General features: G+C 36.7%; 1 protein-coding gene across 1 annotated transcript in view; it reads right to left on the bottom strand.

Moving 5' to 3' along the window:
* Positions 1-27,822, bottom strand: part of LOC128660439 (collagen alpha-6(VI) chain-like) — a 534,497-nt gene that overhangs the window by 221,564 nt on the left and 285,111 nt on the right. Inside the window, exons 26-34 of the mRNA XM_053714286.1 lie at positions 25,494-25,556; positions 16,224-16,286; positions 15,654-15,716; positions 15,289-15,339; positions 12,429-12,464; positions 12,095-12,157; positions 11,335-11,397; positions 11,185-11,220; positions 9,150-9,186 (exon numbers count right to left, since the gene is read on the bottom strand). Coding sequence (XP_053570261.1) covers positions 9,150-9,186; positions 11,185-11,220; positions 11,335-11,397; positions 12,095-12,157; positions 12,429-12,464; positions 15,289-15,339; positions 15,654-15,716; positions 16,224-16,286; positions 25,494-25,556 — 475 coding nt within the window. The remainder of the gene's footprint in view (positions 1-9,149; positions 9,187-11,184; positions 11,221-11,334; positions 11,398-12,094; positions 12,158-12,428; positions 12,465-15,288; positions 15,340-15,653; positions 15,717-16,223; positions 16,287-25,493; positions 25,557-27,822) is intronic.

The raw sequence follows: 27,822 nt of genomic DNA, 5'->3' as shown, positions 1-27,822 counted from the left end.
AAAAACTTATTGAGAAACTACAAAGCGAAATAAAATCACGCAAAAGAAGGAAATTAATAAGAGACCAGGAAGACTATAGAAAAAATAAAATCTATATCTATAGAAATCACATTAACTCTCGAAACTACTATGATTCAGGTACTGATAATTCTGATATGGATTCTGATGGGGAAAATAAAAACAGTAATGAAAATACCTCACAGGTACACCCTTTAGGGGAAGGACCAGACGAGGAGGGAAGAAGAGGCACGGGGAGGCCTCAGGAAAGGAGAGGAATGAGAGGGAGAGAGAACAGACGACATCAAAGTTAATATATGATGACAAGAAACCGTCTGAGGTACAACTAGTAGAAAGTAAATCTCTATTAGGCCCCTATCCACACTCACAAAAAATGGGTATAGTCAATCTTTCCTCCTTCCCGTTGAATTGTGAACATATTAAAGTACTAGAAAAGGGCCTTAGTTTCTGTCCTACTAACAGCTTAGACCTATTCGAGGTCACTAAAGACTTACATCTTTTTGCAAGGAAGTTAGCATTAAAAAAGATTATGACTCCTAAAACTCAGATAGATCTGTCTTGTAGACAAGAAACAGAGGCACTCCATAATCTAGAAACTTTGTTCTCTGAACAAAGTAATGAAATCATTGATATATACCCTAAAACTAACTTTAAGACAAAATCTACTTACATGCCCTCTTTTTCCTCTATCCCCAATATTTCCGTTTTTGTACAAAACGTTACGGCTGATCTAATGAAAATCGAAAGTACAGGCATTGTTAACGATAATCTTACTAAACGGGAACGTAAAGCCCTTAATGAGCTTACTAGACACCCTGAACTTATCATAAAGCCGGCCGACAAGGGCGGCAATATTGTCATTCTTAATCAGGACCTCTATATTAAAGAGGCCATGAGACAGCTATCAGATCCTAAACAATATTCAAAATCCTCAGTTGATGAATTTCATAAATCCCATAACGAATTACTCTTCATGCTAAATGATGCTCGAAGAAATAATTTAATTACTAGTCATGAGTTTAGCTTTCTATACAACCATATACTGGACCCCCAAACTTCACAAATCCCTCACCAACCCTCCGGGACGTCCCATAATATCAGGGATAGGAGGTCCTACGGAAGGAATTAGCAAATATGTGGATCGATTTTTGCAGCCATTTGTTAATGATCTTCGTACTTTTGTACAAGACTCAACAGATGTAATAAAAAAACTTGATGGGATCAACATTCAGGAAGACACTATTTTAGTGTCCCTGGACGTTGAATCCCTATATTCCTCTATCCCGCATGATGTTGGCCTTAAAACATGTGAGGAATTTCTTAATACAAGGGGTCTCGGTTATAAAAAACATACCAAATTTGTAATTGATTTATTAAAATTTGTGTTGGACAATAATATCTTCATCTTTGATGCAAAGTGCTACAAACAGAGACAAGGTACTGCCATGGGGGCCACATGTGCACCAACCTACGCCTGTTTACATCTTGGTGGCTGGGAGAACCAAATTGTATTTGGTGATCACTCCGATGTGGTTGATGCACATGTGGCCCTCTGGATCAGATATGTTGATGATATTTTGCTATTATGGGATGGCACTGAGGATGAATTGATGAAATTCATTTCTCTTTTGAACTGTAATGACCGTAACATTTTTCTCACCTGTAATCATGACTTAAACTCAATTGATTTTTTGGATTTGAAAATTAGCAAAAAAGAAGGGAAAATTGAGACAGAAGTCTTTCGGAAACCAACGGCAACAAATAGCCTCCTCCTGGGGTTGAGCCACCACCCCACAAATTTGAAAAAAGGCATCCCCTACGGACAATTTCTGCGGCTTCGCAGAATATGTTCTGATGATAAAACATTTAAAATACAAGCAAAAGAGATGGCGACCCGATTCCATGATAGAGGCTATTCCAAAAGGTGTATTAAGAGAGCTCTCTACAGAGCCTCCCAACACCAAAGAAAAGACCTGTTATATAAATGTAAGAACAGGGATGACACAAATGATGAAAACAAGATCAGGTTCATCACTAAATATAATGCCCATTGGAGCAAAGTAAAAGACACTCTGAATAGAAATTGGCATTTACTAACTAATGATACAACACTTCACCAATATGTAGGAGATTATCCACAGATGACTGCAAAGCGTTGCAGTAATTTAAAAGACATTTTGGTTAAAAGTGAATTCAATAAAGTCCCAACATATAATTGGTTGGAACAAAATGCACAGAAAATTGTAGGCAGCACCCCATGTGGCCACTGTGTCTGCTGTCAATATATGCAGAGAAGCAAAACCTTTGACACAAATACAGGGCATACATATAAAATCAACTCCTTCATCAATTGCTCCACAAAAGGAGTTATATATTTACTTTACTGCTCCTGTAAAAGTTTTTACGTTGGTAAAACTTTCAGAGAACTTCGTTCTCGAATTTCTGAACATAGGGACGATATTAAGGAATGTAATATTGACAGCCCTGTGGCAAGACACTACGCACAATTTCATGAATCTAAAACTGATGATTTGTATTTCATTGGAATTGAATCTGTGAAACTTAGCATGCGCGGCGGGGATATTGATAATATCCTTCTACGCAAAGAAACAAAATGGATATATAAACTTAATACCTTAGCACCTCATGGCCTCAATGAAAAATTAGAGTTTGCTTCTTTTTTAGTTTAATCCTCTGCGGATATATGCACATTACTCTATGTGTAACTACATAGTCTTTGGTAGTATCAAAATTATGAATTGAATATAATGGCGTAATTGCAATATTAAATAATAAAAAAACACAATCTTCACAATGCAACCTAAACATACACACACACTAGTAACATAATAGATTAGATGTATAACATAATTTTCTAATGTATCGAATGTAAGTATGTAAGGATGAGTGTTTAAACACAAATGTATCCCTGTAAATATTCCCTTGCTGTCTGATCTACAAGAAAGCAAAATGTTGCTATAAAGTATCAAAGCCGTCTTGAATGACAGATCTCTCTGCCAATGACTTCCATTCCCTGTGCGGCCAAATTCCCATAAATCAGCACAGCCACTGACGTGACGTCAGCACCCGGAAGAAGCTCCATGCTGCTGTATTGAAAGGAGTGAAACGAGCTCTAAGACTCGTCGGTTTGCAGCACTCTGTCAGAGGACCTTTTTGCCTGACTGTGGTCTACCCCTTGTCTCATTTGGAAGATCCAGTGTCTCAGGAGCTACGATTCAGGGTAGAGCAACCGCGTGAAAAAGACAGGTATTCTCATGAACTGTTATCTATTTGCACTTTACACATGCCTGTGAAAAAGACGCGGCGAGGTTATGCTCCCCTTGACTCCTGATGACCTCACGCTACTATTTGCATTTAGACACGAAGGGGTAAGACTGTATCCACCTGGTCCGTGCATTTCTAGGGACACGCACTATACTTTGGATTACAATTATATGCTACCTATACATGCATCAAAGTGATGAACATTTGCCTATTTTTGTACACTGGTGCACCAGTCCCCTTCACGGCCCATCTGACATTTTTATGCATCTCTCATACCCCTGTATGTATGTGATATGTATGTTTGGATGTATGCATTTGTATAGTATAACCTTATTAAATTTAATTGTATTTCAAGAATTCGCTTTAGTCTCCTCTTTATTACATACAGTTGTGCTCTCTTTTGCCTAGACTTTTAGTAACCTGTATTTTAGGTTTCTACTCTCTTGTTCACGTTGTTAGATATTTATTATTCTAGGATGCACCTGTATTTCTTGATTGATTAATTAAGAGTGCTACTTACCCTGCTTCTTTTGTGTTTTACAACTTGAAATGTTCCCTCTGGATAGGCACATGAAGATACACATCATTTAGGTCTATAGTGGTCATAAACTGACCCTCCTGAACTAGAGGGAGAATAGAACAAACATTCTCCATTTTGAAGGACGGGACCTTGAGAAACTTGTTGAGAGACTTTAAGTCTAGAATGGGTCGAAACGTTCCTTCCTTTTTGGGAACTACAAAAATATTTAAATAAAATTCCTGACCCTGTTCTGCTAGAGGAACTGGGATAATAACTCCCAGAGAGGACAAATCCCTTACGCAGTTTAAGAAGGCCTCTCTCTTTACCTGGTTTACAGAAAATCTTGATAATTAGAATCTGTCCCTGGGGGGATAAGACTTGAATCCTATCCTGTATCCCTGGGAGACTACATCCACTGCCCAAAGATCTGGAACGTTGTTAATCCAAGCCTGTTGAAAAAAGGAAAGCCTGCCCCCTACCTGATCCAGAACTAATGACTTGGCCTCAGCGGAATGCTTTCTGGATTGCTTACCCTTGTTCCAGGGCTGGCTAGCTTTCCAAGAAGTCTTGGCTTGCTCAGATTTAGAAGACAAGGAAGATCTTGGTTCCTTTAAGTTAGGAAAGGAATAAAAATTAGAAGTCGGACGACCCTTGGGTCTATTCTTTTTATCCTGTGGTAAAAAACTCCCTTTCCACCAGTAACCGTGAAAATGATCTCTGCCAGCCCAGGACCAAAATAAAGTCTTACCCTTAAAAGGTAGAGATAGAAGCTTGGATTTAGAAGTCACTTCTGCAGACCAAGACTTTAACCAAAAGGCTCCTCGGGCTATTATCACAAAACTAGAAATATTGGCTCCCAGCCTAACAACTTGCATACGGGCATCACAGATAAAAGTATTAGCCAGCTTTAGAGCCTTGATCCTATCCTGGATCTCCTCTATAGAAGTCTCCTCTGAAATTAGATCAGACAAAGAGTCACATCAATAAGAGGTTGCACCAGCAACTGTCGCAATGCTAGCAATTGGTTGCCACTGCAAACCCTGATGAAGAAACATCTTTCTCAAATAACCCTCTAGCTTCTTATCCATAGGGTCTCTAAAAGAGAAACTATCCTCTAGAGGAATAGTAGTTCTCTTGGCTAAGGTAGATATAGCATCCTCTACTCTAGGAACAGTGCGCCACAGATCTCGCACTGAATCAGCCACAGGAAACATCTTTTTAAACACAGGAGATGGGTTAAAAGGAACACCACTTCTCCAAAGTGCTGCATCCTTCTCACCTAGAAGGTAAAAGCACTTACCTGTGGATCCACTGTAGGGCAGGTACAGCAAACAGATGTGACAGAATCCTCACTGATATAGACCTGTAGATAAAGAAAGAACAGAGTAACCAACCCTGGTTTTCTATATAGGGGTAGCAAAAATGTGAACAAAGACCACCTTACCGTCTTCCATCTGCTAAAAGTCACCATTACTCTTACTAAAGATAATTACATAGACACAGCCCAACCCCAATCCTTACTTTCAGGGAAAAGTACCCATTAAAGGAATAACAAATTGATTTCTTCAGACACCTTCTTCCCACATCACTGCAATGTTACACAGGCAAAGAATGACTGGGGATTGTGGGTAGTGGGGGGATACTTGAAGCTTTGCTGGGGTGTTCTTTGCCTCCATCTGGTGGCCAGGAGTTGAATTCCCACTAGTAATTGAATGGATTTGTGGACTCTCCATGCCATTGGAAAGAAAGCAATATTTAGTGCTTCACTTGTAATCTGGCCCTAAATGTTTATGATCACTGCTTATTTCCAGTTAATTGTTAAATATTAATTAAAGCTGGTGATGTGTTTAACAGTTATATACAAATTTTCAGCATTTTAGAATTAGAATTTTTAGATGTCTAATCACTTAAAGGGACAGTTTACCCCACTTTTTTTCTCCCTTTAATTTGCTACTAATTTTCCATTTTACTTGACCGAGGGCTAGGTTACAAGTGGTGAATTAATGATTGTGTGCATGCGATAACCTGTTTTGCTTGACCTATACTTTCAATGGATATCACGACCATGCTTATTCGCAACTCATATTACAAGTTGAAACTTATAGGTTGTGCTCGAGAGCAAGCCGAAACTGTGCTAGAATATTTAGAGCACCTTAAGACCTAAAGTAAACTGTAAAAATGTTTTGCACAAAATGCATATGAAGCACATTAAAATAAAGAATTAGACATATAAATACACTGTAATTAAAAAGACTTATTATTTCGATATTAATAAAAAGGTTTTATAAGGGTTAAAAGGGATATGGTATATGGCAAAGTGTTTGACTAGGAAGGGCTCCAATGAATATAGATATGTCTAAATATGTTTATGTGTGTATATGTATGTATAAATGTGTATTTATGTTTAAGTATGTATGTGCACACATTGATACATACACTCACCAGCCACTTTATTAGGTACACCTGTTCAATTGCTTGGTAACACAAATTGCTAATCAGCCAATTACATGGCAGCAACTCAATGCATTTAGGCATCTAGACGTGGTGAAGATGGTTTGCTGAAGTTCAAACCGAGCATCAGAAGGGGGAAGAAAGGGGATTTAAGTGACTTTGAACATGGCATGGTTGTTGGTGCCAGACGGGGTGGGCTGAGTATTTAAAAAACTGCTGATCTACTGGGATTTTTTATGCACAACCATCTCTAGGGTTAACAGAGAATGGTCCAAAAAAAGAGAAAATATTCAGTGAGTGGCAGTTGTGTGGACAACAATGTCTTGTTGATGTCAGAGGTCAGAGGAGAATGGGCAGACTGGTTTGAGATTATAGAAAGGCAACAGTAACTCAAATAACTACTTGTTACAACCGAGGTATGCAGAATACCATCTCTGAATGCACAACATGTGGAACCTTGAAGCAGATGGGCTACAGTAGCAGAAGACAACACCGGGTGCCTCTCCTGTCAGCTAAGAACAAGAAACAGAGGCTAAACCTCGCACAGGCTCACCAAAATTGGACAATAGAAGATTGGAAAAACGTTGCCTGGTCTGATGAGTCTTGATTTCAGCTGCAACATTCAGATGGTAGGGTCAGAATTTGGTGTAAACAACATGAAAACATGGACCCATCTTGCCTATTATCAATGGTTCAGGCTAGTGGTGGTGGTGTAATGGTGTGAGGGGTTATTTTCTTGGCACACTGTGGTACCAATTGAGCCACGGCCAACCTGAGTATTGTTGCTGACCATGTCCATCCCTTTATGACTACAGTGTATCCATCTTCTGATGGCACCATGTCAAAGAACTCAAATAATCTCAAACTAGTTTCTTGAACATGACAATGAGTTCACTGTACTCCATTGGCCTCCACAGTCATAATAAATTCCAATGTTATTCACATTAAATAAAATAGATATTTTAATATATATCTGTAATATATATATATATATATATATGTGTGTGTGTGTGTGTATATATATATATATATATATATATACCTCAATCAGAAAAGAGAGAACAGCACTCCTGAGATAGAACAAAAGCTAGAATAACTTCCATGCCTGTTAATTTCAATTGCAACTCAGGGTGCGCGTTCTTTTAGCACACGTTGATGCCTTTCCACAGAGAAAAAATATCCTGTAGCATATCAGTCTGATCCTGCCCAATGACAGTCCAGTGCCGAAATTCCAGGCAATTCTTCTCTGAACATGAGAAACAATAACCCCAGACGATTGTTTCGGCCTTCTGTGGGTCTCGTCAGTGAGGTGCAGTTGTATCTCTCTAAGGGCATGTGTGCAAGGAGTCCACGTCTGGTTTCCCCCATTACTCTTAGGGAGACCCAAGATCAGCTGAAACGATTGTCTGGGGTTGTTGTTTCTCCTGTTCAGAAAAGAATTACCTGGTATTTCGGCACTGGACTGTCATTGGGCAGGATCAGACTGATATGCTACAGGATATTTTTTCTCTGTGGAAAGGCATCAACGTGTGCTAAAAGAACGCGCACCCTGAGTTGCAATTGAAATGAAGAGGCATGGAAGATATTCTAGCTTTTGTTCTATCTCAGGAGTGCTGTTCTCTCTTTTCTGATTGATATATATTATTTATATATATATATATATATATATATATATATAATGACTCCCAAGTGTATCCAGGATCGGCAGTTTCTTCAATAGATACACAAGCAGGCAACACAGGCACAGGTTCTGCAAAAAAGCCTTTAATTTACAGGTAAAATATTGGCCCAAAGCCTGTGTTGTATCCTGGATACACTTGGGAGTCATTAGATGTCTATTTAGCAGTGCACCGGCCTGTTGTTGATGGTTGGTGTGTGCCATTCTACATGGACTGTTTCTATATATATATATATATATATATATATATATATATATGTGTGTGTGTACTGTATATATATATATATATATATATATATATATATTCATATAGATGCAGGGGCAGAACTACCATTGGTGTAGCAGATGCAATTGCACCAGGACCCAAGTGCTAAGGGGCCCATAGATGCCTGTCTATACATAGGCATGTGCAGAATGTTTAATTCTAATGAAAGGGAACATTGTATTAGTGTAGAATACAGGTCTATCTATCCATCTATCTATCTATCTATCTATCTATCTATCTATCCTTAAAATCATCATACAGAGCAGCATGTATTTTATTACTGTTGTTAACTACTGAGACACCTTTTAGGGGGCCCCAAAAAAATGCAAAAGGGCCTTCTGTAGAGTAGGTCTGCTACTGTATAAATGTATAGTTATAGATAAATATTTAAAAAATGTATCTGTATGTGTCTCAATGTTAAAGTTATTTGCCTGCCTTTTTTTTCTAACAGCCGAGATCTTCTATCTTTGAGCCCTTATAACTTTTTTGTGCAATATTTATTTTTGATCATTTTTATCAGACAGTGTTAATGAGCGTAACTGTACTTTGTAACGCATTTTTGAAGTGTTTTGTGCAACTTTTTAGTTTTGGAAAACAGTGAACCACAGTTCTGAGATCCCGTTAAGGATTGATTTTGCTCCACTTGTAATATCAGCTAAATTAAAATGGCTCGCAAAAACACGATTACGCTAGTACAAAACCGTTTGTGCCTCACTTGCAATCTAGTCCTAAGTGCATTAATTTAATTGTCACATTTTAAATTTGGCTTTGAAAAAATGATACCTAGCAGGGTTTCAAACAGTGTCTTATTGTGTAATTGGTGAAGGGTTAGTATATTATGATATAGTTGCTTTGCCAGTTATTACTTTAAATGGAGGCTCGACTCAAGGACAACTGGGCTCATTATTAGAGCAGTGTCAGACATTACTTACGGCAATTCTCTCGTGTAAAGTTAACAAGTTCACAAGTCTGAAAAACAAATGTTATTTGCAGTACTGTTACATAACATAATATGATGTTAGTTAAAGCTTACAATTACTATATTAATGAGGTTTCACAATTATTCTCACACAAAATAAGCTACATTTTGTATTTTTTTAACCACAGCAAGATTAAAGCATAAGCCACTGTAACCAGAGTTTACCAATGACAAATATTCAATGGAAAAATTGCTTATTGTTTTAACATATATGGAACACAGTTAATACAGTAATGTTATAAATACTACTGCCATTAATGGCTTAGCAAACTGGTATATATGATGTTTATTCTTAAATGGATATAAAAGTCCAAAACATGACCTAATATTATTTTTTTATGGCACTATTGCTTGTATATAACTGTGGGGTCGATTCCCATCCCTCTGATCCCGTTAATCAGAGTTTTTTTCTGCATTTTAGTGGAGTGATCACAATCCAGGTGATAACAACATTTCCATATTGGGAAAAGTTCAGCTCAAATCCAAGCAGATAGCAGAAAATCACCCATAGCAACATCTTTGGAGATCATAATCCTGACAATCGTAGTTTTTTTTTCTTTATTTCGGCAACAGAATGAACACGTCAAATTCAACATGATAAAGAGCAAAATAGGCCTTTTCAACATTCTATTATCTTGCTCATGTGCAATGCGCTATCACATACATGATCACAGATGCCATTTTAGATGTATAAATTAATATAAGATCTAGATTAATTAAACCTATAATTAGCACTATTGTACAGTCCCTTCCTTGGTAGTGGGTGGGACAGATAATCACATATGTATATGTATTTAATAGACAGATACATGATAGCTCGTACAGCAAAGGACATCTGCAAGGAACAGAAGAAAACGGAAATCATGATCGCAATATTTAGCATTTAGGAATCTCTTTCTTAAAGTGTTTTTTTTTTTTTCTTTCACATTCGCATTTCCTTTATTCTTACGGGAATTAATATCTTCTTGATTTTTTTAGGTAAAATTTTGCCAAAACAGAAAATTTGCTTTTTCTTAATGAAAGAGTAATGAATTTTAAAAAAATAAATAAAAAAATGTAACATTATAAAAGTTTTGATAGCATAATGGATCAAGTATGTTCAGTATACCCATCATTACTATATACAAAGGGCATTCATATTGTTTAACACATAAACACCACTCTATCCTATTGAAAAACACTCACTCGAACTTGACTAACTCCATTAGCCCATTTGGTATTTCAGTAATTAGTATCAATTATCGGCAGTTCTTAGTCCCGTTGTAAGAAATTAGAGATCAAATCTTGTGTGCGCTAATCTTGGCTGTGTTTGACTGGTAAAGATTATGATCACTTTTTTAATGAAAAAAACGCTGTTCCATTTTTCCAACATCAGAAAAAAAGAGAGATTGGAATCGACCCCTGTGTGTTTAATTCCTGCAAATTAGTTCAACACCTAGTTAAAGTCAGTCAATACGGGGAGCTAGCTGAAAACTGGAGAACCAATGACAAGAGACATGTGTGTAGCAAACAATCATCAGTTAGCTACCAGTAATGTAGGATATTGTATGTACATATTATTTTCCAACAAAGGATATCAAAAGAACAAATTAAATTTGAAAATAGAATTAAATTTAAAAGTTTTAAAGTAACATGCAAGTTTAATTTTGACTTTCCTATCCCTTTAAGATAATCACAACTAAAGCAGTTAAAGCTGAACGGAAAGTACATTTCACCTTCAACAAAGAAAACAGTTTTCCAAATAAGAGAACTCTCTTTTGTCACGTAGCTGATAAGTTTAGAATGGCTTCTATAAATGGTATCCATGGTGATGGTAACTAATGCAAAAATGATGTGATTTATTACTGTCTATTAACATGGCAGGAATTTATAATGTCACAGATCATGGACTCTTTGTAAAGGTTGACATTCAAAGAACTTCATGATTTTCTTTTAACCTCATCTACTATGTTACTGTGTAAAAACTCCAATGAATATATGTTGCATACCGTCATGGCCACAGTTCCCTCGGGTCCCTTGGAGCCCTACAAATTTATTAAAAAAATTGTTACATATAGATAGAGAGATAGATAGATAGATGGATAGACAGATAATAATACAGACGTATAAACACGTTTTTATAGTTTTGTTGATCTTACCCTCTGCCCTGGAGGTCCTCTTTCCCCTGGGTCTCCATTCCCTCCTGGGAAGCCAGAATTACCCTAAAATAAAAATAATATGATTTTTTATGGATCAATGAAAATTTCCATGTATAACATTTTCTTGCAGCATTTATAAATAACTGGCTGTGTTATTTGGGCACAGCACATGAGATGGTGTTAACATATTTCTGTGTTAATAATACGCTGAATATGGGTATGTAATCTGTGTGTGTGCGCGCGCAAGTGTGGCATACATATTATTGTGCCTCAGAAATCCCACATTAAAGAATTAAATACAAGCAATATGCAATAATATGGTCTTTAGGGACAAATTTTACTCAGTCAGCATGGGCATATCTGAGTCAATTCTCTAAAGCAGTGTTTCTTAATTCCAGTCCTCATGTCACACTAAAAGGCCAGATTTTTAGGATTATGTTGGGTTTCATATCTCTTTAAATTCATACACGAAGACAAATGTCTAAAAACTGAATGCTTTTACTTGACCAACAAGCTTTATATCTCTGGACTTCTTACTTGGGTAAGGCTATCCCATGAGATATATTTCCATCACAAATTTCTTGAAGCTTGGCACTATAATTTTCACTGTAGCTTTCACTTAATTTCATCCTATGGCCATAATGAATAATGTATTTTTGATGTATGTATTGTTTACTCTTTAATATCACAGAAACACTGAACCAAATTACTATTTTCTAGACTAAATTATAGTAATTAAAACCAGAATAAAATTACTTACCCTCCTTCCTCTAATTCCTTTGGGTCCTCCATCTCCAACAATTCCAGGATCTCCATCTTCTCCCTGTAAATTCAAATTTTAAAGCTGAGGGGGGTCATATTTCATGGATATATATATATATAAATAACTAATATTTTTTTTTTGTAGTGCACCCCATATAAGTCTATTGGGAGAGAGGTTAGCACAGTCACGAAAGTCCTGAAATTAGCACGCCTGAGTTTTTTCGCTTGTGTACTAACTTTTTACTTTTAACTTGTAATACGCATGTAAATCCGACCTCGCTAAAAAAAGCCTGCCACTTGTAATCTGCCCTTAAAGGAAATACTATACCTACCTGTACACCAGGATATCCAGGAAATCCTATGTGACCCTGAAAAAGTTTTAAAATGTTTAAATTATATTTATGAAAATAGTAAATTAGTATATGCTAAAATAAATGAGCAGTGATCATAATTTTGAAAAATAATCATTTCTAATTACATTACATTTTGAGAACTTTTAATTTTTGTTTAGAAAAAAACAACAACAACACTTTAATGGACAGGATTTCCTTTATTTGAATCTTTTGACAGACAGCTGTAATTAATTTTTTTTTTATCTTTTCATTATAATATGCTGTAACACACAGCTAACAATCCCCCTTTCAGCATTTTAATGTTAAAGGAGCAGTCAACTAAAAAAAATGTATTCTTTAAAAAGATAGATAATCCCTTTATTACCCATTCCCTAGTTTTGCACAGCCAAAATGGTTATTTTAATATACTTTTAACCTCTGTGATTAGCTTGTATCTAAGCCTCGTTAGACAGCCCCCCTGATCACATGACTTTTCATTTATTATCCATTGACTAGCATTTTAGCTGTTATCTATAAGGCCCACATGAACTAGCACTCTCCTGCTTTGAAAAGCAAATAAAAAAGCATGTGATTACGAGGCTGTCTATAGTGGCTTAGAAACAGGCAGTAATTTAGAGGTTTGAATGTTATAAAGTATATTTATATAACAATGCTGGTTGTACAAAGCTGGGGAATCGGAAGAAGATGTGTATAATAATAATTTTAGTGTTGACTGTCCCTTTAAGACACCAGATACCCAATTAAATGCAGTCATGGTAAGAAAATCTATTTTCTTTGAATCCCAAGTGCAATTTAAGTGTTGAGATGCATATTTGTGTGTCATTTGTAAAGAGATGGTTATCAAAGTAAATAGGTCTTCAAAACATAGGATGGGCAGGAAAACATTAGTGTGCTGTGGAATAACTCTTGGGACACCACTACAAGAGAGGTCCTTAGATGAGAAAGAAAAATTAGCAAGAAAATACACCAAAAAAACATATAAAAGGTTAAAAGAGTAAGTGATCCAGTACCTAGTATTTTAATAAAGCTTTGCTAAACTTATCAACAAAGATTATGAGGATCAGATTTATCAACAACATAACATATTTGAATATTTCGCTGTGTGGGGACAATGTTATTTTTCATATGGCTCTTTTGGTTCTTAAGGATACAATCAATTTCGACAGGAAGGGTTGAGGGATGATTTTTGAGAATTAATGCAACCAACATGGCAAATTAAACCGTAGTAGAAGAGAGGGAAAAGTTGAAATTTGCACGTACAAAGCAGAACATTGTCTAATAGTTTGATAAGATGAGAGCAAATGGTATAAAATTACCAAGTGATACAAAGAAATGGGTATAGTAGCCACTACCGCTTCTTCAACAGTAGATGAGATGTGTATTAGGAAAGTGACCAGCAAATAGCAAGAATGGAGAAGCCTTTAACCCCTTAACGACTAGTGTGGTACCCTATATGGGCCTCTCTCTCTGCCACAATCGCACTAAAACTAATGAGATGATGCTATTTCTGCATGCCCCAAGAGTTGGGCAGTGCAGAAATAGATGGGCAGCTGTGGCGCCAATCGTTGGTGGGAGGGAGGGTAAGGAGGTAGGCGGTCCATCGGTGGAAGGGGGCAGGAGGTGGACAGGACCGCTACGGTAAAAACCACCCAGAGCCGCATGGAGAGGGAAGGAGGGAGGGGGAGGAGGGAGAGGGGATCATACTGAGGGATGGGATATAAGCGTGGGAAATCAATCTGGGAGGGGGAGAGGGTAAATGAGGTGGGGTGGCAGCTACAATACAGAATTATTATTTTTTTAATTTTATAAATTAAAGTTGGCAAATTTGGGAAAACTGGGTACTGGCAGACAGCTGCCAGTACCTAAGAGGGCAGCTAATAGGTAGAGGGTGAGGGTTAGAGAGCTGTTTGGGGGGGATCAGGGAGGTTGGGATTAAAGGGGGATCCCACACTGCAGAAAATATATTTAAAAAAAAAAAAAACTTTTATTTTCATACTGGCAGACTTTCTGACCGTACTTAAGATGGTGGGGGTGACCATTTGGGGATGGGAGAGGGAAGAGAGTTGTTTGAGAGGGATCAGGGAGGGATCAGGGGTCGGGATGTGTCAGGTGGGAGGGTAATCTATACACTAAAGATAAAATTAACCAAAGAAGCTACCTAATCAACCCCTTCACTGCTGGGCATAATACAAGTGTGGTGCACAGCTGCAATTAGCGGTCTTCTAATTGCCAAAAAGCACTGCAAAGCCATATATGTCTGCTATTTCTGAACAAAGGGGATCCCAGAGAAGCCTTTACAACCATTTGTGCCATGAGAAACCTAAAGTTTGTGAAAAAGTTAATGATTTTTTTCATTTGATTGCATTTGGCGGTGAAATGGTGGCATGAAATATACCAAAATGGGCCTAGATCAATACTTTGGGTTGTCTACTAAAAAAATATATATAGTTTTGATAGGTAAATATAAAAAAGGCTCTATTCTGTTTAAATGTAGTGATGGCAAAAATGCTAAAAATGCTCTGGTCTTTTGGGGAAGTTTTAGTCTGATATGTTCAGTCCTTAAGGGGTTAAAAATTGAGTCAACATTATTGTTGATAATTTTGTAATGCTTTAAGAGTGTGTAGTTAGCTACAAGAGCTCAGGGAGTGAGGTAAAACATTCAAATTTACACGTTTTGCAAACCTATAGATATTGTAAAGACTGAAGATACAGGAGACATTAAACTAAGCTAGTCAAAATAAATGGAAGTACCAAAGATGTTATTATTCTTCAACTAAATGGTGAGAGAGAAGTGTTCTAATGTTTTGTATTTAGAATGAAAACAGTAATTTGTACTCACCTTTTCTCCTTTTAAACCTGGAGAACCATACCCATCAGCACCATCTAAACCCTGCAAAATACACAATGTACATTAATTTAATAACTCATTGTATTACAGAAAGAACTTAATAAACCAATATAATGGAGTAAAATGAAGATGTTACTTGGAAAACAAAATAGTGTATTGATTACTTTATTTATACGTCTAAAGAATGAAAATAGATCCAGTGGTATTTTTTATGTAACAATTAAAGATGGTCTAAATAACAATGGTGTTTGTAGCCATACTGCTTTTTTACCTTAAAACCTCAAATATTTCAGTTTGTGATACCATAAAAAAAGAGAGTTTAGATTAAGAATTTAAAGCAAATTAATACCACATACAGGCAAACCTCTCCGGCCAGTGATTCCTGGGTCTCCTTTCTCACCAATATCTCCTGGCTCCCCCTACATTTAAAAGATAAAGATGAAAGCTAAGTGCACTTTATAATTTAACCAAACAAATTTGAAACACTTTTAGATTGCATTTTAATTTAAATTATGTATTTTTTCTTTGTGAAAGATATGTATTTTAATGTAAATTATGTATTTCTTATTAGTGATATTTTTAATTTGTAATAAATATTCATTAAAATTATGGTGGAGATAAAAGTTTGAGATTCAAATCCTCCATGTCTCAAAAGTAAATCAATAAAATTTGATGCACAGGAAATTAGCACATCTAGGCAAGTATCCCAGCTTGCTTTTACCCAGTAAAACGCAATATACATTGTTACCAATGCACAAGAGGGTTCTGGGTAAGATATGCAAATTGGATATGCAACATCTCAAACTCTTTGCTTCAAATACTGTGTTAACACACAGCGATTATTCTAAAGAAAGTTAACCCATATTACAGTAATTTATACGTATCATATATATATATATATATATATATATATATATATATCTTACCTTTTGACCCTTAGGACCAATATTGCCAACAGAACCTGGGCCACCCATTGCACCAGAAGTACCCTAGAATGTTCAAAACATATGTGACATTACTCAACTGATACATACATGGCTAAAAAATTGTTTAAATACACAGATTAATAAATATCAGTATGGGATAGACACATCATATAAAAAAATGACTGCCAGACCCTAGCCCCTAAATGTATTATGAACATGAATCTGAATGTTGTTGTAAATTATGGCTTTATTTAGTTGGGAGGTCACCAATATCCAATATTCAGTTCAGAAAAAAAAAAAATATATATATATATATAGTCACAGGATGTGTGCCCAGTCCAGTTTGAGAGTGCAGTCTATTTCTCTGTTATATACATGTTTTAATAGCCATCCATATTTATTTTTCAGTCTCTTTATTAAGATACAAACAGAAAATACAGGAAATATATACACAACATATAAAAAACACAATTTTCAGAACAAAATGGCTTCTTCAGACAAGAGTCAGTATTTAGTGTGATCTCCTTTGGCACTAAGCACATCTTGAACTATTTTGGGGTGACTGTCCTGAAGTTTTCTGAAGTAATCTACTGGTATATTATACCAGACTTCTTTCAGCACTTCTCAGAGTTCTTCTTTAAATTTAGGTTGTCTTTTATTTCTTTCTCTGTCCAGGTGATACCATACTACCTCTATAATATTTGGGTAGAGGCCAGTCCATGACTGTCCGTGTTTTATCAGCTTTTTTTTCTCTAAACCCTCTAGACCCTCCGCCATGTCTCACTGAAGGCCACAAGCACTCATTCTTCCATCTCTCTCCAACTCTTCTTCTCACATATTGTAGACGATTGGAATTAAAAAATGTAAAACTTGGATTCGTCACTCCATAATACTCTTTTCCACTGATCTTCAGTCCAATTTTTGTGAGCTTTAGCATATCTTAGCCTTTTCACCCTGTTTCCCTTCCAAAAAAGTGGTTTCTTGGCTGCTACCCTTCCATAAAGACCATTCCTGATCAAGTTTCTTCAGACTGTAGAAGGGCCAACTTGGCATCCTGATGAAGCTGCCAGCTGCTGAGCCAGGTCCTTGCTGGACTTATTCTGGTTTCTCAAAGAAGAAACTCTGAGAAACTTCTCATCAGATTTTGAAAGTTTTCTTGGCCTTCCAATCCTCTTTTTGTCCTTAACCTCTCCTGATTCTTCAAATGTATTTATAACAGCTTGATTACCACTTTGAGAGTGGCTTGCTGATGCAAATGTATGATTTCATGCCGGACAAATTCTGTAATCTTTGGCATTTTAAATCTAATGATGTGATTGAAAGTTGGGGGTCAATTTAACAAGTGCCGAGCGGACATGATTCAATGTAGCGAATCATGTCCACCCAACATCGCTAATTCCCGACAGCATATGCTGTCCGCATTTAACATTGCACAACCATTTCTGGTAAAATGCCTGTGCAATGCCGCACCCTGCTCACCGGTGGCCAATCACCCTCTAGAAAGGGCCGCCAATCATCCCAGAGTGAAAAAGAGTCAAATGAAGACCCAAGACACCAGGCATGCAGGTTTGAGGTAATGATGTTATCAACGGATAGAGAAAGTTGGTTGGTGGGGATTTTGGAAGAAGGGGAAGAAATAACTAACTCAGTTTTGGAGAGATTTAGCTTAAGGTAGTGAGAGGACCTCCAGGATGAAATATTAGAAAGAAAGTTAGTGAAATTAGTTAGTAAGTAAGGGGATAGGTCTAGTGCAGAGAGGTAGATTTGGGTATCATCAGCAAAAAAATTATACTGAAACCCATGGGACTTTATTAAGGAGGATGATGTATAAATTGAGAAGATGCCTTCTACAGAGGACTTTAAAATGGACCCTCTCAAACAAAAAAAAGTACTACGATTAGGCAAGTGGCCCTCTTTTGAAAAGGAAGAGGCACCTTATTCAAAGGAGTAGTCATATGACTATCAAATGAATCCTGTGGCAACAGTGACCACCCAACAGAATCATAGGCAAATGGAACATGGGGGTGTGGGATATCACTATTTTTAACCATACAATAGAAAGCCAAATTGAAACCCCCTATTTGACAGCAGCAATCCTCATCTTTCAAATGAGTGGTCCTGTCACCTTCCAGCAGCTAGCTAATTCTCATAACAATAGCAAATACCTCTTAGCATTGATTCGATTTTGGGGGTCCTGGTAATTTTTTAGAGGCCTCAAAAGACCCTACATTTGAACAAATGGGTTTCTAACATTTAAATAAGGCATTTCATGTACTTATAGCTACAAGTAATTGTTATTGTAATAATGAAAACCTGGCAGTACCACTAGCCTCAGTTTGTTGTGTTGTTGATAATAGGGCTCAAATAAAGTGGGCAGTTACAATAAAAAGAGAAAATTAATATGCTAAAAAAAAGTGAATGTATTTTTCTGGATCTGAGAAAATGATGTAGTTCTGGGATTTTCGCCTAACCTTGAACTCAAATCTGGGATTGTTTAACGTTGAACGCAACCAATTATTTTATGCTTTTTTCATTGTCCAATTTAGTGGTTTCAACATCTGAATTTTGTAGACTACAGATGAGATTTTTGCAGAATACAACAGATGCATTTAGCAGTAAGTTAGAATCTAGGTTAATGAATAGGCTGGAATTTGGATATTGGTGTAAAGAGTTGCAAATCTATTTTCAATTAATGCAGATTAATTTTACGAGTCTGCATCTCATTTTCAGGAATTTTGAGTACTAGCAAATATATGTCAGATGGTTTTAGAGTACAAGAAGATTGTGTGCTTTAGAAAGACAGCACTAGCTTTGTCTGGTGTTTATTATTATAAAACATTTTGTGGTGCTGTATGGCCACAGCTTGTTTTGCTTCTTAAGACATTTGACAAGATAAAGGTTTCCCTGGAAAGAACTTGTCATTAAATTATGTCATGAGATAAGCAGGAAATTAGAATTAGAGTATTTATATGTACCACAAGGGTCATTCATCTCAAAATGCTAAATCACTGGCAGTGACTACACGATGATTAGCAAAACAATTATATTTTGGCACACAAATTATCTTATATTTCTCATTATTACTTTTTAATAAAGTATTTTTTACTTAAAGAGACACTAAACCCAACAGCGAAAGGGACATCAAACCTAAAATATTTTTTCTTAATTAATCTTTCTTTCATTATTCAGATGGAGGGGCATATTTATCAAGCACCAAATGGTCTAAAGATCGCTGCTCCATAACTTGTCCACCTGCTTTGGGGCTACGGACAGAAATCAACCCGATCGAATATGATCGGGTTAATTGAAACTCCCTGCTAGTGGCTGATTGTCCACGAATCTGCAGGAGGTGGCATTGAACCAGCAGTTCACAAGAACTGCTGGTGCAATGATAAATGCAGACAGCGTATGCTGTCGGCATTTATCGATGTGAGGTGGACATGATACGCTACTTTGTATCATGTCCACTCGCACATTGATAAATATGTCCAGGAGTGTATAATTTAGAAAAAAAAATGATACCATTCTCAAATTGACTGTTTAAAAGCAGTTTTGAAGAATACTTTTAACAGTGTTTGCAGCAGTGTTTGATGCCATGCAGCTTTAAAGACACATGCACACAACCTACTTAGGTATGGTGTTCAAAAAAGAATCACAGAGAAAAAACAGAAATGACAGGAGCACCGGTAGACGAAACAACAGCGTTTATTCCAAAACAACGCTGAGTGTCAAATAGAGCACAAAATTATAACAACGATAATGTTCTTGTAAATTAATGCTCTTCAAGCACTGACAGCAGCTGATTGCCCAGAATAGGATAGAGTGTCAAACAGCTGACGCGTTTCGGCTAGAAAGCCGTAGTCTTAGCTGATAAAAGATTTAAAAACAAGCGCCCTTTTTCTAGTGCTAACCCTCATCCCATTGGGCAACCAGTTGAGCCAATCCGAGCTCACATATGGTTAACAAGCAAATTTCACCTATGGACATACCTGTATGAGCATTCACAATTATAAACATTAAACAATAAACAATAATGAAATCAGTTCAAAAAGTCACATAGATCAAAGTGTCACACAGAAATACGTGTCAATATATGTTATCACAATTTCCAAATAGTAAGTTTGGTTGCGCTTTCAGTTAATTTATTTTTATTACTTTTTTGGCTTTTAGCTTCCTTCAACCTTACTACTTAAAGGGATATTGCGTCTATTGAACTCTCAACAATTAGCATTGTTATCTAATGTGCATTTACTCTGCTCACTTTATTTAAAGGCATGTAAACACCATAATAATATACTATTATGAATATTTGCCAAAATACCATACTTTCATTGTTGTAGTTGTAACCTGACCAATAAGTAACTACATCAGCACTTTAAATAATTAAGCCAATATATATACTGTGGTTGATTATGCTACAATTTGTAGAACATACAAAAAATCTGCTGAAGATAGCTAACAAACATTCTGTTACCTTGTCAGTACTGTCCGTAAATATAGAGAGATGTGGGAATGCAGTTTGAATTTAGTCAATGTTAATCTGTTTGTGTAGTCTAGTATAGTATGTCCTCACTTCCATGTTGGGTAAGTAGGTGTGAAACTGTCAGCTAGTACCAATAGTTGATCAGGTCAAAGGCAGACTTTAGTCCTGAAGGTGTTCTGGTCTTCAATTTGAAGATCCAGAACACCTCCTGTCTGTCTAGTGCTTTGTCCCTGTCCCCTCCTCTCGGGGTACAGGGACACTCTCGATGGCCATCCACCTTAAGCTCTCAGCACTTTTATCGTGTTCTCGTGCAAAATGTTGCACTAAGGGAGTGCTAGATTTCCCTGCTCTGATATTGGAGAGATGTTCCCTTATGCGGGATCTTATCTCTCTTGTGGTCAACCCTACGTACTGTACCCTGCATGATGTACATGTAATCAAGTACACAACGTACTTTGGCCTACAGGTTATGCAAGTTTTTATGCAGAATTGCTGGCCTGTGGCGGTCGATTGAAAAAATTCACCGCACTCAACTTTTTCACAAGCTACGCAATCTCTGTAGTTGCATTTGTGCATTCCCTTAACCAACAGCCATGCTGATCCTCCTGGTTCAGTCTTTTTCAGCTTGGTTGGTGCCACAATATTATCAATGGACCTGTTCCTCCTATAGGAGAACTGGCAACCTAATTTGGATATGTCTGTTAGGTCATCATCCGCAAACAGCATACTGAAATGCTTTCTGATGATGTTACAAATTTTGGGGTACTCCACCAAGTAGTCAGTCAAGAATATTGCCCCAAAGTAATCAGCTCTTTTACCTGTAAAAAAAAAATACAATACCACCCCCCCAACATTACAACCCACCACCCACACACCCAACCCTACTCTAAAACCCACCCAATCCCCCCTTAAAAAAACCTAACACTAACCCCCTGAAGATCACCCTACCTTGAGAAGTCTTCACCCAGCCGGGCAGAAGTGGTCCTCCAGACAGCAGAAGTCTTCATCTGATCGAGGCAGAAGAGGTCCTCCAGATGGCAGAAGTCTTCATCCAGACGGCATCTTCTATCTTCATCCTTCTGGAGCGGAGCGGGTCCATCTTGAAGACATCCAAAGCGGAGCATCCTCTTCCATCCAACGGCGACTGAAGAATGAAGGTTCCTTTAAGTGACGTCATGCAAGATGGTGTCCCTTTAATTCCGATTGGCTGATAGAATCCTATCAGCCAATCGGAATTAAGGTAGGAAAAATCCTATTGGCTGATGCAATCAGCCAATCGGATTGAAGTTCAATCCGATTGGCTGATCCAATCAGCCAATTGGATTGACCTTGCATTCTATTGGCTGATTGGCTGATTGCATCAGCCAATAGGATTTTTCCTACCTTAATTCCGATTGGCTGATCAAATGAAGCCGTCTGCCGTCTGGAGGACCACTTCTGCCCAGCTTCTTGGAGGACTTCGGCCCGGCTGGGTGAAGACGGCTCAAGGTAGGGTGATCTTCAGGGGGTTAGTGTTAGGTTTTTTTAAGGGGAGATTGGGTGGGTTTTAGAGTAGGGTGTTGGGTTGTAATGTGGGGGGGGGTATTGTATTTTTTTACAGGTAAAAGAGCTGATTACTTTGGGGCAATGCCCCGCAAAAGGCCCTTTTAAGGGCTATTTGTAATTTAGTATAGGGTAGGGATTTTTTTTTATTTTGTTGGGGCTTTTTTATTTTATTAGGGGGATTAGTTTAGGTGTTATTAGTTTAAAAATTTGTAATTTCTTTTTTATTTTCTGTAATTTAGTGTTTTTTTCGTAATTTAGTTTATTTAATTTAATTGTAATTAATTGTAGTTAGTTTAGGTAATTCATTTAATTATAGTGTAGTGTTAGGTGTAATTGTAACTTATGTTAGGGTTTATTTTACAGGTAAATTTGTATTTATTTTAGCTAGGTAGTTATTAAATAGTTAATAACTATTTAATAACTATTCTATCTAGTTAAAATAAATACAAAGTTGCCTGTAAAATAAAAATAAATCCTAAAATAGCTACAATGTAACTATTAGTTATATTGTAGCTATATTAGGGTTTATTTTATAGGTAAGTATTTAGTTTTAAATAGGAATAATGTAGTTAATAATAGTAATTTTCTTTAGATTTATTTAAATTATATTTAAGTTAAGGGGGATTAGGTTTAGGGTTAGATTTAGATTTAGGGGTTAATAACTTTATTATAGTGACGGCGACGTTGGGGGCAGCAGATTAGGGGTTAATAGTATAATGCAGGTGGTGACGATGTCAGGGCGGCAGATTAGGGATTAATAAGTGTAAGATTAGGGGTGTTTAGACTCGGGGTTCATGTTAGGGTGTTAGGTGTAGACATAGATTTATTTTCCCCATAGGAAACAATGGGGCTGCGTTAGGAGCTGAACGCCGTTTTTTTGCAGGTGTTAGATTTTTTTTCAGCCGGCTCAGTTCCATTGTTTCCTATGGGGAAATCGTGCACGAGCACGTTTAGCCAGCTCACCGCTGACTTAAGCAGCGCTGGTATTGAGGTGAGATGTGGAGCTAAATTTTGCTCAACGCTCACTTTTCTGAGGCTAACGCAGCCATTCAGAGAACTCATAATACCAGCGTTGTTTTAAGTGAGCGGTGAAAAAAAAAGGCTCATTAGCACCACACGGCTTTAACGATAAAACTCGTAATCTAGCCGAATATTTGCAGTGTTGACCCTTCTTTTTCAAGACCTCTGCAATTCGCCCTGGCATGCTGTCAATCAACTTCTGGGCCACATCCTGACTGATAGCATTGATTATGCAATAATGGGCTGCCATGTGGCTGATTTATGAAAGTGCGAGAGGACATGATGCAATGTAGCGTATCATGTCCGCCGCACATGGATAAATGTCGAGAGTGATTTATCAATGCACAAGCAGTTCTTGTGAACTGTTTGTGCTATACAGCCCCCTGCAGATTCACGGCTAATCGGCCACTAGCAGGAGGTGTTAATCAGCCAGATTTTATAGGATCGCGCGGATTGATGCCCGCAGCCTTAGAGCAAGCGGACAAGTTATGGAGCAGCGGTCTTTAGAACGCTGCTTCATAAATGCTGTTTCCAGCAAGCCTGAAGGCTGTGCGGAATTAGGGGCATCAAGCTCCATTCAGAGCTTGATAATTCGTCCCCTTGGTGTTTGTCAGAATATGTTTGGGGGTTTTCGTTCACCCACCTCTTAAGGATTGACCACAAGTTCTCTATGGAATTAATGTCTGGGGAGTATCCAGGCCATGGACCCACTATTTATTCATAAGCTGTAAGCTCATCATCTGTCCGCTAACTCCAGTCTTGCAAACCATATATGAATGGCTACAACACAACATCATAAAGTTAATATCCTTTATTCAAGGACAAAGCAGCAGAGTTTAGGACCTACATAGTCCATAAAGCATTAAAAGCATGATTAAAGACCATGCAGGTCCAAAACATTGCTACTTTGTTTTATGGGGACATGTCCTTTGAACAAAGGATATTAACAATATTATGTGGTGCTGTCAAATGCGATTGTTGTTTGGCATCCTGTTTACTAATTTATTAAAACCAGTAATCTATATGGCAAGAAGGATATGACAGGATGGATAATGCCAGTATCCATTGATTTGAGAGTAGGTATCAGCAACTATTTCAGCACATTTCTTAAAAATAGTGAACGTCTTACGTTTGCCAAGCATTTAACATTAATTTAGAAATCAAACTCTTCTATTAGCAAATGCAACAGTCAAATGATCAATGTAACATTTAAATATTAATTATATAACTTTTCAGTTAGACTACTAAAGAAAGTTAATATTCAAATGTTATATTCAAGTTAAGAATTTTAATATTTAAACGGTGCATGCAATATTTCAATGATAACATTTAATATTTAAAGGTTGTATTCAACATTTGAAAGGTAAACATCAGAATGACAAAGTTCTGAGGTTCACTCATGTTTAGAATTATAAAAGCTTTATTCTACAGGTGCACCTTGTATATTATATATGCTACTTGGCTGTTCCACAAAGTTTTAGTTGAATTCAGGAGAAGAACTTTGACAAGGAAGCTGTTCAACAGGTTTTTTTTTTATCTTGACTATTATGTAAATCTCTGAAAGCTGGCTTGGACAGAAACTCCTGAGCCAAGTATTTTTTATTATCTTGACTAAAATGTAACCCTTCCAAAGCTGACTTGGACACAATTTCCTGGACCAAGATTTTTCACAATGTATTAAAATAAATGAAGTTTTTATTGCAGTCATAGATTGTGAAAAACACCAATACCTACAATGTCTACAATCCAAAAAAATGGTAAAAATATCTACAATCCATAAAAAATGGTAAAAATAAAACTATTTGACCTGTTTTGACTCTGTTTAGTTAATGTACCATTATGACTATTTAGTATAAAATATTTTAATTCTTTGTTTTAAACCATATAATTTATTCTGATTCTCTTCAGTTCAATCATATTAACAATGCAAAAAGCTAAGGGAAAGCAACATTAAATAAAACTGAAACTTCAATTAAAAGTTGAAAGTAGAAATCTTAATTCTTAATATCACGTCTCTTTATGTCTACAAGAGGTCCAAGAATACATTACAAGTGCAGAGCAATATAACTGATTGTGGTTGTTTGGATAGCAAATCTTGTTAGAATGAAGGTCTACAGAACTGATGTTATTGTTTTTTTCATACAGCCATAGTGTTATAATTTTGTCTCATAAATTCTGACGTGGTAAGTTTAAAACAACATATACAAACTGTTATTACATACTTGAGGCCCAGGTAATCCTTGTTGTCCAGGTGGACCTGGTGGTCCTACCAAGCCTCGAGGACCCTAAAAAACATATTTCATTATTTAATACCAAAACCATATGTGCTATATTAAAGGGACACTTTAGTGCCATTCTAAGCAATTTTCTAATTTACTCGTATTATCAATTTTCTTCGTTCTCTTGCTATCTTTATTTGAAAAAGAAGGCATCTAAGCTATTTTTTGGTTCAGTACCCTGGACAGCAGTTGTTTATTGGTGGTTGAATTTATCCACCAATCAGCTATAACAACCAAGATTGTTCACCAAAAATGGGCCAGCATATAAACTTACATTCTTGCTTTTCAAATAAAAATACCAAGAGAATGAAGAAGATTTGATAATAGGAGTACATTAGAAAGTTTCTTAAAATTTGGGTTCAGTGTCCCTTTAAGCAATAATAAAAGGAATGCCATGTTTAAAGGACCATTCAATGCAGTAGAATTACATAATTAACAAATACATAATAAAAAGCCAATACAATAGCACTTACTCTGAATTTCAAATATGCAGTAGATTCTCCCATTTTCCGGCCCCTTATATCATGTGAGAGACATCAACCAATCACAGACTAGTTTATGTATACCATGTAAGGTTGTGCACATGCTCAGTAGGATCTTGTTCCCCAGAAAGTGTGAATATAAAAAGACTGTGCACAATTTGATAATGGAAGTAAATCAGAAAGTGTCTTAAAACTGCAAGCTCTTTCTGAATCATAAAAGTTTATTTTGACTTGAGTGTCCCTTTAAAGATACATTTCTTTGGTAAGAATATGGAAAGATGGTATGACCATTAATTTTGAAAACTAATATTTTCTTGCTTATGTTAATACTGTCAGTCCTGACCTAATTTAAGTTTATTGTTTTACGTCTTAGGGTTTAAAATATTTTTGTCTATTTTATTACTATCAATTATATAAAAAATGCACTCAGTTTTCTTCTATCATTCATACTTAACAGGGCCCAGGGTAGTGAAAGTTGGATTTTAATATTAAGCAGTTTAAGTCCAACTAACAATTGTTCCAGTACGCCTTCACTTTTTATGCATAACTTACCCCTGCAAACTTGCAAACTAATCCACCACAGTGGCTGTCCCTCTACACAATATTTTATTTTCCATGATCTTGCAAAAAGGTGGTGGGGCCAATCAGAAGTCATTGGTCCAGGGTCTGGAGTGTACCCTGGTTAAGGTCAATGTTGCGATCAGCACACTTGATTGGCCGCACCCCCTACTAACAAGAGAAAAATAATTTCTTTTGTAAGCTGGTGCAGAGGGATATCTTGCAAGTTCAGGAGGTAAGTTATACATGAAAAGGTTTTAAAAAATACTGAACTTTAAAAACAATTTTACTGTCCATTTAAAACATTCTAAAAATGTTTTTTTTTGTACCAAAAATATAAAATTAAAGCTATTTAAGTTAAAACTAATAATGGTGTAAGTTGTACACTTTCTACTTATGTTCATTTGCTAAAAGATTCTTACTACTACTAATCATTGGCTGATTGTGTTCCTGGTTTTTAGTTGATAAGTAAAATGAACATTAGCAGGGAGTAAACAACTGATCCTTTTTTTGTTTCAGTTTAAAGGGACTATGCAGGCAGAACTGGACTGGGATCAAAAATAGGCCTTGGCATTTAAGGGCAGAGCAACCCACATCTGTAGACATAATAGACCAGATCTCTTGACCAGCAGCAGCACCTCTGCTTAACAGCCAAACCCAAAATGTACTTTCTGCTATACAAAATAGGCAGACTATAACATCATTCCTACTGTTACCCATATTTAACTGACATGATACCCAAACATTTTCTTTCATGGTTTAGACAGAACATACAATTTTAAACAACTTTCCAATTTACGTCTATTATTTAATTTGCTTCCTTCTCTTGTTATCCTTTGCTGAAAGCTTTATCTAGGAATGCTCAGGAGCAGCAAAGAACCTAGGTTCTAGCTGCTGAGTGGTGGCTGCATTCATATACCGATTGTCATTGGCTCACCCATGTGTTCAGTTATAAACAAGTAGTGCACTGTTGCTCCTTCAACAAATGATACCAAAAAAATGAAGCAAATTTGATAATAGAAGTAAACTGGAAAGTTGTTGTAAAATTGTATGTTCTACCTAAATCATGAAAGAAAAATGTTGGGTTTCATATCCCTTAAAGAAAGGGTGGGGCTTCTATATAGCAGTTAGGCCCACAAAAGATCCTGGCCAGCGGGCATTTGCCCTGTATGCCCTCTGGCCAGTCCAGGCCTCTATGCAGGACTTTGGATGTGAAGGAAGGACAGATATAT

Source organism: Bombina bombina, chromosome 5 (assembly GCF_027579735.1).
Source record: "Bombina bombina isolate aBomBom1 chromosome 5, aBomBom1.pri, whole genome shotgun sequence".
In the NCBI taxonomy this organism is placed as follows: domain Eukaryota; kingdom Metazoa; phylum Chordata; class Amphibia; order Anura; family Bombinatoridae; genus Bombina; species Bombina bombina.
The sequence above is the reverse complement of the archived record's forward strand: the minus strand, read 5'-3'. Positions and strand labels throughout refer to the sequence as shown.